Genomic DNA, 18214 nt, shown 5'->3' with positions numbered 1-18214 from the left:
TTGCCCAGAATTAGAATGATTTACTTCAAGATATAGTGAGCACCTTGCCTTTAGAAGTGTTGATATTGATATATATGACCTTACATCAAGTAATTTTTTTTTTTTTTTGAGACAGAGTCTTGCTGTGTCACCCATGCTAAGATGCAGTGGTGCAATCTCGGCTCATGGCAACCTCCTCCTCTCAGGTTCAAGCAATTCTCCCTGCCTCAGCCTCCTGGGTAGCTGGGATTACAGGTGCCCATCATATACCCAGCTAATTTTTGTATTTTTTAGTAGAGATGGGTTTCGCTGCATTGGGCAGGCTGGTCTTGAACTCCTGACATCAGGTGATCCACCTGCCTCTGCCTCCCAAAGTGTTGGGATTACAGGTGTGACCCACCGTGCCCAGCAGTATAATGTTAACAGGTACAGTTGACCGTTGAACAACATGGGGATTAGGGTTGCCAACACCCTGTGCTGTTAAAAATCCATGTATAACTTTTGAGTCTCTCAAAACTTGACTTATAGCCTGCTACTGTTGACTGGAAGCCTTACCAATAACATAAAACGATTAACAATTATTTCATATATCATATGTAATATATATATACTGGATTCTTACAATAAGGTAAGCTAGAGAAAAGAAAATGTTACTAAGAACATCATATGAAAGAAAAAAATATATTCACTATTTATTAAGTGGAAGTGGATCATCATAAATGTCTTTATCCTCATTGTCCTCACATTGAGTAGGCTGAGGAGGAAGAAGAGGTGGGGTTGGTCTTGCTGTTGCAGGGGTGGGAGAGGCAGAAGAAAATTGGTATTTAAGTGAACCCGCACAGTTCAAACCTGTGTTGTTCAAGGGTCAACTATATTGTGAATTTTTTAGTGGAGGAGACACTAGAAGACCATAAAGAGATTCTGTAATGATACAGTTCATTAGGCTTGGAGATACATTAAGACAACTGACATTTAGAAATTATATAAATATATAATTAGAAATCAGATCAATAGAAGTTATGGGCAGATACTTGCTATTTTTAGACTTTTTATGATATTTTAAAAATATGGGGTTGCATACATTACTAAAGTAATCCAAAGCTTACTGTTTTACGGACATCTTTTATGCTAAAAGTACAGAAACCACTTCGCAATTTCTCTATTTTTTTTTCCGGAGGTTTTATGTCACATTTTAAACTGCCTTCCTGGGACCAAACATAATTAATGAAGCAAAACTTTTATAATTATAAAAGTGTGTTTTTTTTTGGTTTCCAGAATGAATATGAACAGTTAAATTATGCAAAACAGCTGAAAGAGAGATTGGAGGCTTTTACAAGAGATTTTCTTCCTCACATGAAAGAGGAAGAGGAGGTAAGCATACTTTTTCCCTCTTGTGATTTAGATTTATAACATTCTTAAAATACTATTTTGCTTTAGAGCATCTTCAAAATAATGCATAGGAAGATGTGTCTGGTTGATGGAGAGAAGAACCCAGTTCTTTTTGGGAACCGAAGAAAACCCAAGGGAAAAAAAAAAAACATTTGTTTTGTTTTCTCAGAAAAGTTGTTGCTTTTCATTGAATAGATGATTTAATTAATTTACTCAGGAAATAATTTTCTTTTTTGTAAATGGCTCTGTCTTAAATGTTAATAACTTATGCTACCCTAATGTCTTTTCGGAATCTTTAGAGGTTTCTTTAAACTTCTAAATTTTTTTTTTACATTTTCATGCTGTGTTTAAAGATTTTTTTAAGTTTTTTTTTTTTTTTCTAGCAGTGTACTTTAGTGTTTAAATGGTGGTTTTAAATTTATTAGCCTTGGCTGGACATGGTGGTTCACATCTATAATCCCAGCACTTTGGGAAGCTGAGACGGGAGGGAAGATTGCTTGAGCTCATGAGTTCAAGACCAGCCTGGGAAAAATAGCGAGACCTCATCTCTGCTAAAAATTAAAAAAATCAGCTGGGCATGGTGGCATGTGCCTGTCTTCCCAGCTACTTGGGAGCTTGAGGTGAGAGGATTGCTTGAGCCCAGGAGGTTGAAACTGCAATGAGCCATGATCGCGCCGTGGTACTTCAGCCTGGGTGATAGAGCAAGACCATGTCTCCAAACAAACAAAGAGACATTTATTAGTCTTAAGCCTACTATACATGTATTAGGGTATCATTGAATGAATGGGCAAAACGTTTTCCCTTTTTCTTCTGTCTCTAATTTGGGATGAATATCAGAGTTAGAAATAGATAAATGATTTTATGAGGAACTGAATACCTGTTCAACTGTAAATCAGTTATTGTAGAGATTCTCAACTATAACTTCACCTTATAATCAAATTGATGTTTAAACAAACAAACAAAAGAAACCCCAACAGTATTTTAAGCCCTTTCCAGACAAATTACATCAGAGTTAGATCAGAGGACATGCATTGACTTGCGTATTTTTTCAGGGCCCCCCAACTCATTGTAATATACAGCCAGTGTTGAAACCACTGAATTTTAGTAGACTGACCAGTGTTTTTTAACTGTATGATACCCATCACAATTATCTGTGGAAGTGAAAACAAAACAAAAAAAGCCTTGTTTCCAACCTCTAAAGATTCTAATTCTGTAAATTGGAGGTTGGGACTAAGCATCTCTTTAGCAGAAGAAATCTCCATGGATAATTCTTACAGGAACCACTGTTGTAAAATAATGATTTGAGGGAACATTTCTAAAATCCAGAAACAGTATTGAAAAGTTAAGTGTTTCAGTAGAGTTCTGACTTTTATGGTTCCAATACACTGGGAACCATTCTCATGTGAGGCAGAGGCCCAGTTTGGGTAGAATTCAGTTATTCTAGTACCAGAAGGCAGTTAACTGACCTAAACATCTAACAGAATGATTAAGAGTGTTTGACAGATTCTATAAAGGGAAAGCCTTCTGGTCCTCATGCTTTAAAATTGTTTTGGGATTGATTTAGTAACTGGAGAAACCATAACAAGAGGGATTTATTTTATTTATTTATTTTCTTTGAGATGGAGTTTTGCTCTTGTTGCCCAGGCTGGAGTGCAGTGGCACGATATCAGCTCGCCGCAACCTCTGCCTCCCAGGTTCAAGCGATTGTCCTGCCTCAGCCTCTCGAGTAGCTGGGATTATAGGCATGCATCACCACGCCCGGCTAATTTTGTATTTTTAGTAGAGACAGGGTTTCTCTATGTTGGTCAGGTTGGTCTCGAACTCCTGACCTGGGGACCTACCCGCCTTGGCTTCCCAAAGTGCTGGGATTACAGGCGTGAGCCATCGTGCCTGGCCAGGATCTTCTTGATGTACTTTTCTCTGCAGTTTTTAGATAAACTAACTCAGTTGTAACAACTAAAATTTTTATCTTTTTGAGATACATGATCATAATATGACATTCGAGCCGTTAATAATTTAAAAGGGTGTAGAGTGAAACAACACGAATTAAGCATCTTTCCTCATGAATATTTTGTTTAATTTAGGTTTTTCAGCCCATGTTAATGGAATATTTTACCTATGAAGAGCTTAAGGATATTAAAAAGAAAGTGATTGCACAACACTGCTCTCAGAAGGATACTGCAGAACTCCTTAGAGGTCTTAGCCTATGGAATCATGCTGAAGAGCGACAGAAATATTTTAAATATTCCGTGGATGAAAAGTCAGATAAAGGTGAGATTCATATATATAGATAAACAACAATTTATTAGTTATAAGGCCATTGACGTCTTACTGATATGAATTGTAGATTTCGGTTGAGGAATAATTTAGTTAGGCCTGTACTGTGGTCAGTTAAAGGCGTTATTTTCATGTATCAATTTAATTGAAGACAAAGGTTCTCATTTTAGAATTCAGTGTTGTGTATGGTAATTTAACATATACTTGGGACATATTCAGTGTAGTGTTTCTTGAATGAATTTATATATGAGTGAATCAGAATTATTGAAAACTACCAGTACAGAGCACTGGCCTGCTCAAAACTGATCAGTCAAAATTGTTGAAAACTACCATTACACAGAGCACTTTTGTGGTTATCATCCTGCTTCCTGAGCTTTATTGACCATAGTGGCTGCTTTTTTCTCTTTCCTTGTGTTTTTTTCATTGGTTTTCAAAATCAGTTATATTTATAATTTATTTTCATCCTTTCCTGTGTATCATTTTTTCAGCTTGTATCCAGTAATATTCAGAGGAACAAGTACTAGAGGCAGAGTTTTTCTGTATTGTTACTCTGAGAATACAAATGAGAAATGCAAATAAAACATGCTGCCTTTTTTAAAAAATAAACTACTTCCTCAGTAATTATTTATGTTCACGTCTTCAAGATTGGTGGCAGCAATGGGATTTCTGTTAAAGTAGCTTGGAGTTTTTTGAAATTGGTCCTTTTATTTTTATTTAACAAAGTAGATGAAATGCATGTTGAAACAAATAATTTTACAAGTTAAGCTATAATTAATCCCATAAAGCTTGTATGCCTTACTCTGAAATATAGCTTGTGCTTTAGTTACCAAGCTAAGACTTGTTGTGTCTGGTTTAATTGTAATTATAACATGGGATTTAAAAGCATCACACTTACGACATTTTATTTTCCCACTCCTTCAAAGCAAATTGTAGCTGTATTATGTTTAAAATATTTGACCTTTTAAAAGTGGTAGTTTAAAGAATGTGATCATAGCATTTCTATATTTAAGTTGCTTTGTGAAACAAATCAGATATATAAAGTACTCAAATTCTTCATATGACTTTAATGATGAATCTGTTATATTTTTTATTGTAACACCTCATTTTCTTTCTTTTTTTTTTTTTTTTTTGAGACGGAGTCTTGTTCTGTCGCCCAGGCTGGAGTGCAGTGGCCGGATCTCGGCTCACTGCAAGCTCCGCCTCCTGGGTTCACGCCATTCTCCTGCCTCAGCCTCCTGAGTAGCTGGGACTACAGGCGCCCGCCACCTCGCCCGGCTAGTTTTTTGTATTTTTTAGTAGAGACGGGGTTTCACTGCGTTAGCCAGGATGGTCTCGATCTCCTGACCTCGTGATCCGCCCATCTCGGCCTCCCAAAGTGCTGGGATTACAGGCTTGAGCCACCGCACCCGGCCGACACCTCATTTTCATTTTTATTTTGGAAATTATTACTGAAATAATAGGTTTATACATCCATAAGTACTTCCTGCAATAGTTGCTGACGAAAGATTCCTTATCAATATGTAACAACATCAGAAATATTTGCATTTTGTCGTTTCACCTGCGACATAAATAATTGAAGTAGTTTAAAGCACCTCTAGGTTAAGGCAGTCAGATTTCGCAGACCTCTTGTATGAAATGTGAAAATCAAAGAGGGAATACAAGAAAGATTATTGACAGGAGTCATAATGCATAAATGGAAAAGGTCATGAGATTTATGTGTGTCATTAAAAATGCCTTGGAGATCTCATAATCTGGCTGACTCTATACTTGTTGATTTAAAGCTGTATAACCTGTTTGGTTCCTTTTTCAAGTGATGCTACTTAATGCTACAAAGTGAGTATTGTTTTTTCTGTGATGCCTTTGTAAGAGGAAGTTAATTCTGTGTTCATTATTGTAGCTCCCACTGATGAAGTATGATTTGGGCCATGATAGTTTAACCCTACTGGTTCTTAACAAGTTTAACATCCCCATGTTACCTCTAATACATGTTACTTCATTTTCACATCTTACAAGCAGGAAGGAATTGACTTCAGGCACTGGATTTTGTTTATAGAAATGTGATTGTAATTTCTTACTGCATTTGCTCTTTAGCCTTTACTGGTAAAGTTTTTCTTTTTTATTTCAGAAGCTGAAGTGTCAGAACACTCCACAGGTATAACCCATCTTCCTCCTGAGGTAATGCTGTCAATTTTCAGCTATCTTAATCCTCAAGAGTTATGTCGATGCAGTCAAGTAAGCATGAAATGGTCTCAGCTAACAAAAGCTGGATCGCTTTGGAAACATCTGTACCCTGTTCATTGGGCCAGAGGTGGGTAAATGGGTTTTAAAAATATTTTCATGTGTTTTTGTAGATGAATATTTATTTACATTAATCAGCAACGCCAGGGAGGGAAACTCTGAGAGATTCATCAAAAAGTAGATTTTATAGTTAGATGATGTGTTTTTGGTATATATATTTTTGGGAAACTAGCAATGCTGAAATTCATGGGTAAATTATAATGGTGTCTAATTTAAAAAAATTAGGAAAATATATTTGTGGCAGGAGATGCAAAAAGATTGACAACATGATAATTATTGAAGATAGGTGATAGATACAGGGGATTCATTATGCTAGTTCTTTCTGCTTTTGACTGTTTTTCAGAATTAAAAGTTAAAAATAAAATTAGTATGCTTTCAAAACTGCTTTAAATAATTATGTTTAATAATAATTATATGAATATTTAAAAAATACAGAATAAATTCTATAAAATTTAAGGGTGATATACCATTATGGCTCCATTTTGGTGATGGCTCAAAATAATTGTGAATCTGTTTCTGTCTTTGACCTATCTTTATTTGATTGGTAATGCCACATTCTCTGAATCACGGTTTCATATAATATCATTATAGTAAATTACTTTCATGGAGTTAAAGAAAATTTTCTTTTCATCAACATATAATGCAGTTATGGGTTAAATACAACTAATATAGCATACATTTTTTCTGTCACTGAATTAAACAATTTCTGCTAGGTGAGTTTTTTTTTTTTTTTTTTTTTTGAGGCAGAGTTTCGCTTGTGTTGCCCAGGCAAGAGTGCAAGGGCATGATCTTGGGTCACTGCAACCTCTGACTCCCAGGTTCAAGCGATTCTTCTGCCTCAGCCTTCCAAGTAGCTGGGATTATAGGCGTGTACCACCAAACCTGGCTAATTTTGTATTTTTAGTAGAGATGGAGTTTCACCATGTTGATCAGGCTGGTCTCAAACTCCTGACCTCAAGTGATCCACCTGCGTCGGCCTCCCAAAGTGCTGTAATTGCAGACATGAGCCACCGTACCCAACCCAGGGGAATATTAGCTTCCAAATTCACATAATTTTTAAAAATTGTTTTCTGTTTATGACTTTATGTCTGATTTAAATTGTGAGTCTGATTTAAAAGCAATTTTATTCATTACAATAACAGAGCACTTTTTTTTTTTTTTTGAGACGGAGTTTTACTCTTCCCTGGTGGAACTCAGTGGCACGATCTCGGGATCACTGCAACCTCTACCTCGCAGGTTCAAGCGATTCTCCTGCCTCAGCCTCCCGGGAGCTGCGATTACAGGTGCCCGTCACCATGACTGGCAAATTTTTTTGTATTTTTACTAGAGACGGGGGTTTCACCGTGTTGGTCAGGCTGGTCTTAAACTCCTGACCTCAGGTGATCCACTCTCCCAAAGTGATGGGATTATAGGCTTGAGCCACTGTGCCCAGCCACGTATAGCACTTTTAAAATAAGCTGTCAGATTTTTTTTTGAATGAAGCTATTTGGAATATTAGGTAGACTTATATCATCTAAATAATTAGAGTTGTTATGTGGTATAATTTTTTCTGTTAGTTGTAAGATAGTGAAATATTTAGTAAAACGTCAAGGCAAACATGGATGCAGAAAATATTTTCCCTGGCTATTTTTAATTCTTAAGAATTATTAAGAATTATGTCATGATTTGATATGAATGTCAAATGTGATAATGCTGTGCTAACTTTCATGAATTCACCTAAATCTCAAATATACTGCTTTTTTCTGTTTTTAATATGTTTAAACAAAAAATTCCAATAAGCCTGGGCTCTACTAAAAAAATTAAAAAAATGCCTGGGCACAGTGGCTCACACCTGTAATCCCAGCACTTTGGGAGATTGAGGTGGGCGGATCACCTGAGGTCAGGAGTTCGAGACCAGCCTGGCCAACATGGTGAAACCCTGTCTCTCCTAAAAATACAAAAATTAGCCAGGCGTGGTAGCAGGCACCTGTAATCCCAGCAACTCAGGAGGCTGAGGCAGGGAGAATTGCTTGAACCCGGGAGGCAGAGGTTGCGGTGAGCTGAGATGTGCCATTGCACTCCAGCCTGGGCAACAGAGTGAGACTCCGTCTCAAAAAAAATATTTAACAAAAATAAAAAAAATTAGCCAGACATGGTGGTACATGCTTGTAATCCCAGTTACTTGAGAGGCTGAGGTGGGAGAGAGGATCATTTGAGCATGGGAAGTCAAGGCTGCAGTGAACCAGTAGAAATCGGATTTTATTTATTTCTAGTATGTGCTTTGAGTGGTTCTCAGTCAAATTGATTTTTCCCCCTTCCAGGGGATATTTAAAATATGTGGAAGCATTTTTGTTTGCCCCATCTTTGGGTATCATACTAGCATCTACTGGGTAGAGGCCAGGGTTGTTGCTAAGCACCCTGTAATCCACAGGACAGCTTCCAAAAACAATTACCCAGCCCAAAATGTCAGTAGTGTCAAGGTTGAGAAACTTTAATTTAGATATAAAGAGTTCAGTAAATTGGCTGGGCATGGTGGCTCATGCCTGTAATCTCCTAGCACTTTGGCAGGCCAAGGCAGGCAGATTGCCTGAGCTCAGGAGTTCGAGACCAACCTGGGCAACAAGGTGAAACCCAGTGTCTACTAAAATACAAAAAAAAAAAAAAAAAAAACAGGTGTGGAAGTGTATTCCTGTTATCCCAGCTACTTGGGAGGCTGAGGCACAAGAATCACTTGAGTCCAGGAGGCAGAGGTTGCAGTGAGCCGAGACTGTGCCATTGCACTCCAGCCTGGGCAACAGAGTGAGACTCTGTCTCCAAAAAAATGAGTTCAGTAAATTGATTCTGCGTAATCTGTCATTTCATGATCATATAATTTAGTTGCAGTACATTCTCCAGGATCTATAAATGTATAGTTTAGCTTTACATTAATCTTTCCCTTTGCTTCTGTTCCCATCTACTTCTGACTACTGGTTGACTACAGAGTAGACAGTCCTTCCTTTTATTTATTAGCTGTTATCATAATGAGGCTATTGTAGGAACCAGTGTGAAACAACAGCAGGGGAGAGTGTTTGCTCCTTGTGATTTCTAAAATTTTATGCAAGACTTGATAATCATTAAGCTTATTTCTATAAAAGATAAAATTGAAAAACTTTCTGTATAGAGAGTAGGATACATAGCAGGTACATAGCAGACTCTATACATTTTTGTAGTTATTGTTCTGTTTCCATAGTTCGAAAGAGAAGGATTTACTTCGGGAAAATATGAACTATTGGTTAATTGATTATTAGTGTTAATTGAAGCCACCTGTCATAGTTCTTTTCAGTATGTCTGAAATGGAATCCTTTGCTTATTTCAGTGTAACTTTTTTTTAACCATAATTAAATATTTCTAAAAAATTGCCCATTGCCTGGGCAAAAATTGGAAGCATTCCCTTTGAAAACTGGCACAAGACAAGGAAGCCCTCTCTCACCACTCCTATTCAACTTAGTGTTGGAAGTTCTGGCCAAGGCAATCAGGCAAGAGAAAGAAATAAAGGGTATTCAATTAGGAAAAGAGGAAGTCAGATTGTCTCTGTTTGTAGGTGACATGATTGTTTATTTAGAAAACCCCATCGCCTCAGCCCAAAATCTCCTTAAACAGATAAGCAACTTCAGCAAAATCTCAGGATGCAAAATCAATGTGCAGAAATCACAAGCATTCCTGTATACCAATAACGGACAAACAGAGAACCAAATCGTGAGTGAACTTTCATTCACAATTGCTACACAGAGAATAAAATACCTAGGAATAAAACTTAAAAGGGGATGTGAAGGACCTCTTCAAGGAGAACTGCAAACCACTGCTCAACAAAATAAAAGAGGACACAAACAAATGGAAGAACATTCCATGCCCATGGATGGGAAGAATCAATATTGTGAAAATGGCCATACTGCCCAAGGTAATTTATAGATTCAGTGCCGTTGCCATCAAGCTACCAATGGCTTTCTTCACAGAATTGGAAAAAACTACGTTAAAGTTCATGTGGAACCAAAAAAGAGCCTGCATTGCCAAGACAATCCTAAGCAAAAAGAACAAAGCTGGAGGCATCATGCTACCTGACTTCAAACTATACTACAAGGCTACAATAACCCACATAGCATGGTACTGGTAGCAAAACAGATATAGACCAATGGAACAGAACAGAGGCCTCAGAAATAACACTACACATCTACAACCATCTGATCTTTGACAAACCTGAGAAAAACAAGAAATAGGGAAAGGATTCCCTATTTAATAAATGGTGCTGGGAAAACTGGCTAGCCATATGTAGAAAGCTGAAACTGGATCCCCCTTTCCTTACACCTTATGCAAAAATTAATTCAAGATGGATTAAAGATTTAAATGTTAGACCTAAAACCGTAAAAACCGTAGAAGAAAACCTAAGCAGTACCATTCAGGACATTGGCATGGGCAAGGACTTCATGTCTAAAACACCGAAAGCAATGGCAACAAAAGCCAAAATAGACAAATGGGATCTAATTAAACTAAAGGCTCTGCATGGCAAAAGAAACTACCATCAGGGTGAACAGGCAACCTACAGAATGGGAGAAAATTTTTGCCATCTGCCCATCTGACAAAGGGCTAATATCCAGAATCTACAAAGAACTTAAACAAATGCACAAGAAAAAACCCCGTCAAAAAGTGGGCAAAGGATATGAACAGACACTTCTCAAAAGAAGACATTTGTGCAGCCAGCAGACACATGAGAAAATGCTCATCATCACTGGTCATCAGAGAAATGCAAATCAAAACCACAATGAGATACCATTTCACACCAGTTAGAATGGCGATCATTAAAAAGTCAGGAAACAACAGATGCTGGAGAGGATGTGGAGAAATAGGAACACTTTTACACTGTTGGTGGGAGTGTAAACTAGTTCAACTTGTGGAAGATAGTATGGCGATTCCTCAAGGATCTAGAACTAGAAATACCGTTTGACCCAGCGATCCCATTACTGGGTATATACCTAAAAGATTATAAATCATGCTACTATAAAGACATGCACACGTATGTTCGTATGTTTATTGTGGCCCTATTCACAATAGCAAAGACTTGGAACCAATCCAAATGTCCATCAGTGATAGACTGGATTAAGAAAATGTGGCACACATACACCATGGAATACTGTGCAGCCATAGAAAAGGATGAGTTCATATTCTTTGTAGAGACATGGACGAAGCTGGAAACCATCAGTCTTAGCAAACTATCACAAGGACAGAAAACCAAACAGTGCATGTTCTCACTCATAGGTGGGAATTGAACAAAGAGAACACTTGGACACAGGGCGGGGAATGTCATGTACTAGGTCCTTTTGGGGGGTGGGGGCTGGGGGAGGGATAGCATTAGGAGAAATACCTAATGTAAATGATGAGTTGATGGGTGCAGCAAACCAGCATGGCACATATATACCTATGTAACAAACCTGCACGTTGTGCACATGTGTTGTAGAACTTAAAGTATTAAAAAAAAAATTGCTTATTGCCTAGGGCTCAGATATTGTCTCTGTGTAGAGATTTTTATTGTAAATAGCTTAGTTTTCCATTATTGCAGGCAATCTGATATTATTTTGATCCTTTTACTTGTTTCTTCATTATGTAGGTGACTGGTATAGTGGTCCTGCAACTGAACTTGATACTGAACCTGATGAAGAATGGGTGAAAAATAGGAAAGATGAAAGTCGTGCTTTTCATGAGTGGGATGAAGATGCTGACATAGATGAATCTGGTAAGCTTGTTTGAAATTAAAATTATTACATAGTGTTTTAATAATTATATATTAAGTACTTATAGTTAATAAGTACTAATAATTAGGTATTAGATTTATGTATTTTGTGTTTTCTAAAGAAACTGGTGTTTCTACGCCTACTACTTTTTAAAATTTGAAGGAATAATAATAACATTTTAAATTAATTGTTTGAAGTACTTTAAAGAGTGCATAGGATTATTTCTCTTGTTTTTATATTAAAATAAAAAACCAGAAGATGGTACCTTTTTTCTTACAGAAATAATGTACATTTATTATAGTGCTTTATAGTTTACAATATGATTTTAGCGCCACTTCAGGTGATCAGTTGTGCAGCATTTATTGAGTCATATGTGGCTTGAGGGAAATAGGATGAAACTGTTGAGTTGACTTACTCATTTGTAAATAGTCTTAATATTTGCCTAATAAAGTTATTGTAGAATTAAGAGGTAATATACATAAATATTCTTTGTAAATGGTAAGGGATTACAAAAACTAATGTAGCCATTCGTTAAACACTGTGGGAGAGTTCAAGGGTGAATAAGACTTAATCGCCACTCCAAAGAATTCACAAAGGAGAGAGGATTTAGAAAACATACAATTTTTAATTTAAGGTACGTGATAGAAAAATGCTGTCATACTTGTGCAGAGAGATGCTATTTGAAAGTGTGAGGAGGAAGACAAATTCTGTCTTGGATATTCTAGATAATAATTACTAAAAGATGGTAAAATAGTAAAAAATGAACAGATGAGACATTCTTCTAGTTGGTAAAACTGAAACTATAGGAAATTTTATTTATAAAGTTACCTGCTTAAAGTAATTTGGTCTGGCAAAATAACTAAATGTGGAAAAAAGAAACATGGAAAGTAACAGTGTAAGTATAAAGATTGTTATATCAGCAGCTAAAGTAGTTTATTTTTATGAAAAGCAGATGCGCCACATTTTGATATAAAGATTCAGAATGTCCTATATAAGGAAAACGTCTATTCTAGTTATGATAGATTTGTCGATGTGCTTACCTGTGGCAGGCATTGTTTTAGGTATGAAGGATCTAATGGTGAACAAAATGGAAAAAAAAGAAAAAACTGGCCCTTGTTGAGCTTAAAATTTAGAGACAGGGGACAGACAATAAATACAGGTAAAATATATTCTGTATTAGACGGTGACAAGTGTTGTGGAGAAAAATAAAACAAGGAAAACATGCCAAGAAGAATTTAAAATTGCAGTTTTACATTGAGTGATTAGTTAAGGTCCTTTGGGAAATTTGAGTAAAGACCTGAAGGAGATGAGATATTTGCTTAGATGTCAACTTAAGGAAGTCTCAGTTTATTCATTCTAGAAAATTAATTCATAATACCTGTGGTAAGAATTTTCAAGGTTCTAACAAATTCAGTATATTTGTCTCAATACTTGAAGACAGAGCAAAGACTGTCGATTTTCTTGATATCAAAAAGGAAAAGTTAAGGGTATAAAGATTGAGCCTTATTAGATAATATATCTGTTGATTGTTAAAGACTAAACTGCTATTTACTTCAGTGCTTTTTTCAGTTTAGCTGCCTTGTCTTTACTTATCCTAAGAAGTTACTGTTTTTCATTGAATGTTTAACTTTCCTAAAAAAGATTTCACAGTTCCAATGACCTTGATTTGATCATCACACATTGTATACAGGTACCAAAGTATCACATGTACCCCCAAAATATGTATAATTATTGTATATCAATAAAAAATTAAAAATTTAAAAATTTCATAGTAAATAGTGTACATTTAGATAGTGAGGGCCGAAGTAATTTTTATCTCCTTATATTTTATCTTCCTGTGTGTGTGTTTGTGTGTGTCTGTGTCTGGCTAATGGATGAATTTAGGATAATATCTAAACAAGGAACCATGAGTAACAAATTCTTTTAGTTTATATCCTTTTGTCTGCTATACTTAGTTTTGTTTTAAATGAGACTTCCTTAACTTATTCTGTTAAATCGTTTTATGTTTAAAGACATTCAAATTGGTCTTTAGGTAAGAATAATAACAATAGGATCCTGAGAAAGGCAATACAATACAGTTATTCATTATTTTTAGTGTAGTGTGTTTTTTCCTTTTTTCGAATTGGAGTTTATAGTGTTTTCATGGTGGATGTTATAGTAGTACATTCTGTTGTAAACATCCAAGCTTTACAGAAGTTAAGTAAAACCAAAAGCCATGTCATTTTTAACTTCTTAGAAATTCTAAACTACCTTCTTTTGCTTGATTCATTATGATCAGGCTAAATGAGTTGAGTTTCAAATCTTTTCTAGCTTTGTGTCCTTTTTAGTTATGTGGAATCAATGATAGTACGTTTTACTATGGATCATTTTTCTTTTGATATCATATTTTCTTTTCTTTTGAAAACTTTTACCGTTCTTTTTGGTTTTCACATTTTTTTCCGAAACTTTCTCATTGCCTAAAAATGGGATTATTTACATAAGAAAGTATAAGGATAGCACAAAGTATTTCATATTTAACAATTTGGTGAGTCCTTGAGTAGCTTAATTATTATCAGTTTATCAAGTTCTTAGACTTTTTAATTCATGTTACAGAAGAGTCTCCGGAGGAATCGATTGCTATCAGCATTGCGCAAATGGAAAAACGTTTACTCCATGGCTTAATTCATAACGTTCTACCATATGTTGGTACTTCTGTAAAAACCTTAGTATTAGCATACAGCTCTGCAGTTTCCAGCAAAATGGTATGTTTAAATTAATACTAGTTTGGGTATTAAGAAAAATCGCATGATAAGACTTTGGTTTGCTCATTCCTGAGTTTAATTAAGGACAAACAAACCCCAAAAATGATTATCGAGTGCCTTCCTATGGGTAGGCATACACTACTAGGTTACTTATTATTTCATTGCCATTCTCACAACAATCTTTGTAGCATAATTATCATTACCTATATGTTATAGATGAGGAAACCGACCAGAAGAGGTTAAACATTTTATTCAGTTTCACAGATGTTAAGTGATAAAGCCGTTTTATGGGATTTTTAAAATAATATGTAAGATATGGTAAGATGGGCAAATGAGATGAAATCACTGTTTTATAAAAGTAGATCTTATGACTTCCTACATCAGAATCTTGAGTGTTACTTAAAAATGTAAATTTCTTGGTTTAGTCTCATAACTGCTAAAACAGATTCTTGGGCGGTTGCGGTGGCTCATGCCTGTAATCCTAGCACTTTGGAAGGCTGAGGTGGGCGGATCACAAGGTCAGGAGTTTAAGACCAGCCTGGCCAATATGGTGAAACCCCATCCCTACTGAAAATACAAAAATTAGCCGGGTGCAGTGGCGCACACCTGTAGTCTCAGCTACTCAGGAGGCTGAGGCAGAAGAATTGCTTGAACCTGGAAGGCGGGGAGGTTGCAGTGAGCCGAGATCCTGCCGCTGCCCTCCAGCCTGGGCGACAGAGTGAGACTCTGTCTCAAAAAAACAAACAAACAAACAAAAAACAAAAAGATTGTCAGGGATTTGAGCCCAGAATTTTTTTTTGTACTCTATTCAAGTGTTTTTTTTTTTTTTTATATTCACGAAAGTATGTGAACTAGATTATGTTTACTATAGTCATCTGTTACTTAGCTAATTGAAGTTCTGCAGGACTTCACGGTGACAATTTTTTCCCTCTTAGGTTAGGCAGATTTTAGAGCTTTGTCCGAACCTGGAGCATCTGGATCTTACCCAGACTGACATTTCAGATTCTGCATTTGACAGGTTAGTTATTTTAAACAATTTAAGTATAATGAAAAACTATTTTATAAAGTTTCATTTATGTAATTGCAGTTTAATCATACTATTATTTTTTACTATCAAATATCAGTCATGTCTGACTATAATTTGATAGCACCCTCCAGTTCTTCACCTCTTATTCATAGGTCCCAGCTGATCCAAAAATTCCATCTGTATCATCTTGCAATCTGTATAGTCCTATATTTTGTCTAGGCCCTTGAGCCCTGCTGTGCAACCATGTAGATTGGTATTATATGTTTTTAAGACATTTTAGTTTTAGTTGGGCTCTAAGTGCCATTTGGCAAAGCTCCCTGTTAGATTCTTCACAGTTACTCTGAAATAGTATAACTTTCTTCAAGCCACCTCCTTCCCAGTGTATATCTCTTTGACCACCAATTCTCTGTGTTCTTGCTCACTCCTTTCCCACCCAACCATTTATATCAGCACCTTTTTTCCTGCTGCAGAGGAAGAGGTATACTCTTCTCTGGTTAAAGCTAATGCTCCATCTTCCTAGAGCTTGTTTCTTACGGATCTTCCTCATTAACCATTAGTTATTATTCTCTTTCTTTCATGTGTTTGCACCCTTACTTCTGCTGATTACTTTTAGGGTAATAAACTTAAGTCTTCCCATCCTTACCCCTCTCACATCCTACCCTTCTGTTAAGTTAGGAATACTCTGACTTCCTAATTACTCTCATTGAGGTTTTGTATCCCTAGCATTAAGAATAGTACGTTAACAATAGATATTCAGTAAATACTTAAGTGATTATATTAGATGTAAAATCTTTCTTCTAGTTTTCATCACATACAGATAGTCAAATGCTTTTGAAAAATTTAATAATAATTCATTAATAGTCTTGTCTTTTAATTATAGTTGGTCTTGGCTTGGTTGCTGCCAGAGTCTTCGGCATCTTGATCTGTCTGGTTGTGAGAAAATCACAGATGTGGCCCTAGAGAAGATTTCCAGAGCTCTTGGAATTCTGACATCTCATCAAAGTGGCTTTTTGAAAACATCTACGAGCAAAATTACTTCAACTACATGGAAAAATAAAGACATTACCATGCAGTCCACCAAGCAGTATGCCTGTTTGCACGATTTAACTAACAAGGGCATTGGAGAAGAAATAGATAATGAACACCCCTGGACTAAGCCTGTTTCTTCTGAGAATTTCACTTCTCCTTATGTGTGGATGTTAGATGCTGAAGATTTGGCTGATATTGAAGATACTGTGGAATGGAAACATAGAAATGTTGAAAGTCTTTGTGTAATGGAAACAGCATCCAACTTTAGTTGTTCCACATCTGGTTGTTATAGTAAGGACATTGTTGGACTAAGGACTAGTGTCTGTTGGCAGCAGCATTGTGCTTCTCCAGCTTTTGCGTATTGTGGTCACTCATTTTGTTGTACAGGAACAGCTTTAAGAACTATGTCAGCACTCCCAGAATCTTCTGCAATGTGTAGAAAAGCATCAAGGACTAGATTGCCTAGGGGAAAAGACTTAATTTACTTTGGGAGTGAAAAATCTGATCAAGAGACTGGACGTGTACTTCTGTTTCTCAGTTTATCTGGATGTTATCAGATCACAGACCATGGTCTCAGGTGAGTTATAAATTCCAGAAAATACTTTGGGAGGCCGAGACGGGCGGATCACGAGGTCAGGAGATCGAGACCATCCTGGCTAACATGGTGAAACCCCGTCTCTACTAAAAAATAGAAAAAATTAGCCGGGCGAGGTGCGGGCGCCTGTAGTCCCAGCTACTCGGGAGGCTGAGGCAGGAGAATGGCGTGAACCTGGGAGGCGGAGCTTGCAGTGAGCTGAGATCTGGCCACTGCACTCCAGCCTGGGCGACAGAGCGAGACTCCGTCTCAAAAAAAAAAAAAAAAAAAAAAAAAAAAAAAATAATAATAATAATAATAATAATTTCCAGAAAATTAAGAAATAGACGTGTTCTCTTGTCCAAATGGAATATAAAAATTTTCATCTAAGTCATTCTTTTCAGTTGATTTACTTAAGCAAAAAGGGTTAACCAAGATCTGCCCTACTTCAGTGTTGGACCAATGTAACTTCTGTTATTAGTATGAAGTTTCATTTCTGTCAGTTCAAATCCATTGTGATATATGGAAGAACATAAATTTGAAAGTTTAATAAACAGTAAATGGCTACATCATATTTTAAGGTACTTTAGTGGATGAATAAGGTACAATTTTTACTCTCAAGAACATGTAACAAGAAAATATGCATGTTTTGTTGCTGTGTATTATTTCTGTATGTTATAGTTTTATATCAAGGGTTTTGGAAAATGTAGGCTGTCTATGGAAGTCATTTAGTCCAACTACATGGCTGTCAATTGTTTACAAAAGCCAAAGCTGAGCTACAGTTTCATATGTAGCTAGAGTTTAGAAATTTTGGTCTTTGATCATGATCAACTTACCTTCTGTTGCTTTTTTAAGTCATAAGGAGAACATGTGGAAGAAGTTCTGCATTTTCTTTTCTGTTTTTTTGGTAAGCATAAACTTTAGCAGATTAAACCGACTTTTTTTGTTTGTTTTTTAACCTCCTAGAGGAAAGAAGGGCTGGAGGTGACACATATATCAGCCTAAACAGGTAGCTCTTTTCAGCAGCTAGGTTCTATATGTTTTATAGGACCCACTTCAAGATGTGTTAGGTTATGAGTTACTCTTATGCGCTGTTGGAGAAAATACCATGGTGCACTGACTTGGGAGCATGGCAGACTTCATGTAGATTGATCTTGCT

At 36.3% G+C, this 18214-nt stretch overlaps 1 protein-coding gene across 1 annotated transcript in view; it reads left to right on the top strand.

The window, feature by feature from the left end:
- Positions 1-18214, top strand: part of FBXL5 (F-box and leucine rich repeat protein 5) — a 42064-nt gene that overhangs the window by 13553 nt on the left and 10297 nt on the right. The window contains 7 exon segments of the mRNA XM_033213790.1: positions 1255-1350; positions 3453-3639; positions 5771-5953; positions 11561-11686; positions 14277-14425; positions 15361-15443; positions 16333-17058. Coding sequence (XP_033069681.1) covers positions 1255-1350; positions 3453-3639; positions 5771-5953; positions 11561-11686; positions 14277-14425; positions 15361-15443; positions 16333-17058 — 1550 coding nt within the window.

This window comes from Trachypithecus francoisi, unplaced genomic scaffold (assembly GCF_009764315.1).
Source record: "Trachypithecus francoisi isolate TF-2019V2 unplaced genomic scaffold, Tfra_2.0 Lachesis_group1, whole genome shotgun sequence".
Classification (NCBI taxonomy): domain Eukaryota; kingdom Metazoa; phylum Chordata; class Mammalia; order Primates; family Cercopithecidae; genus Trachypithecus; species Trachypithecus francoisi.
This window is presented reverse-complemented; position numbering and strand designations above follow the sequence as displayed.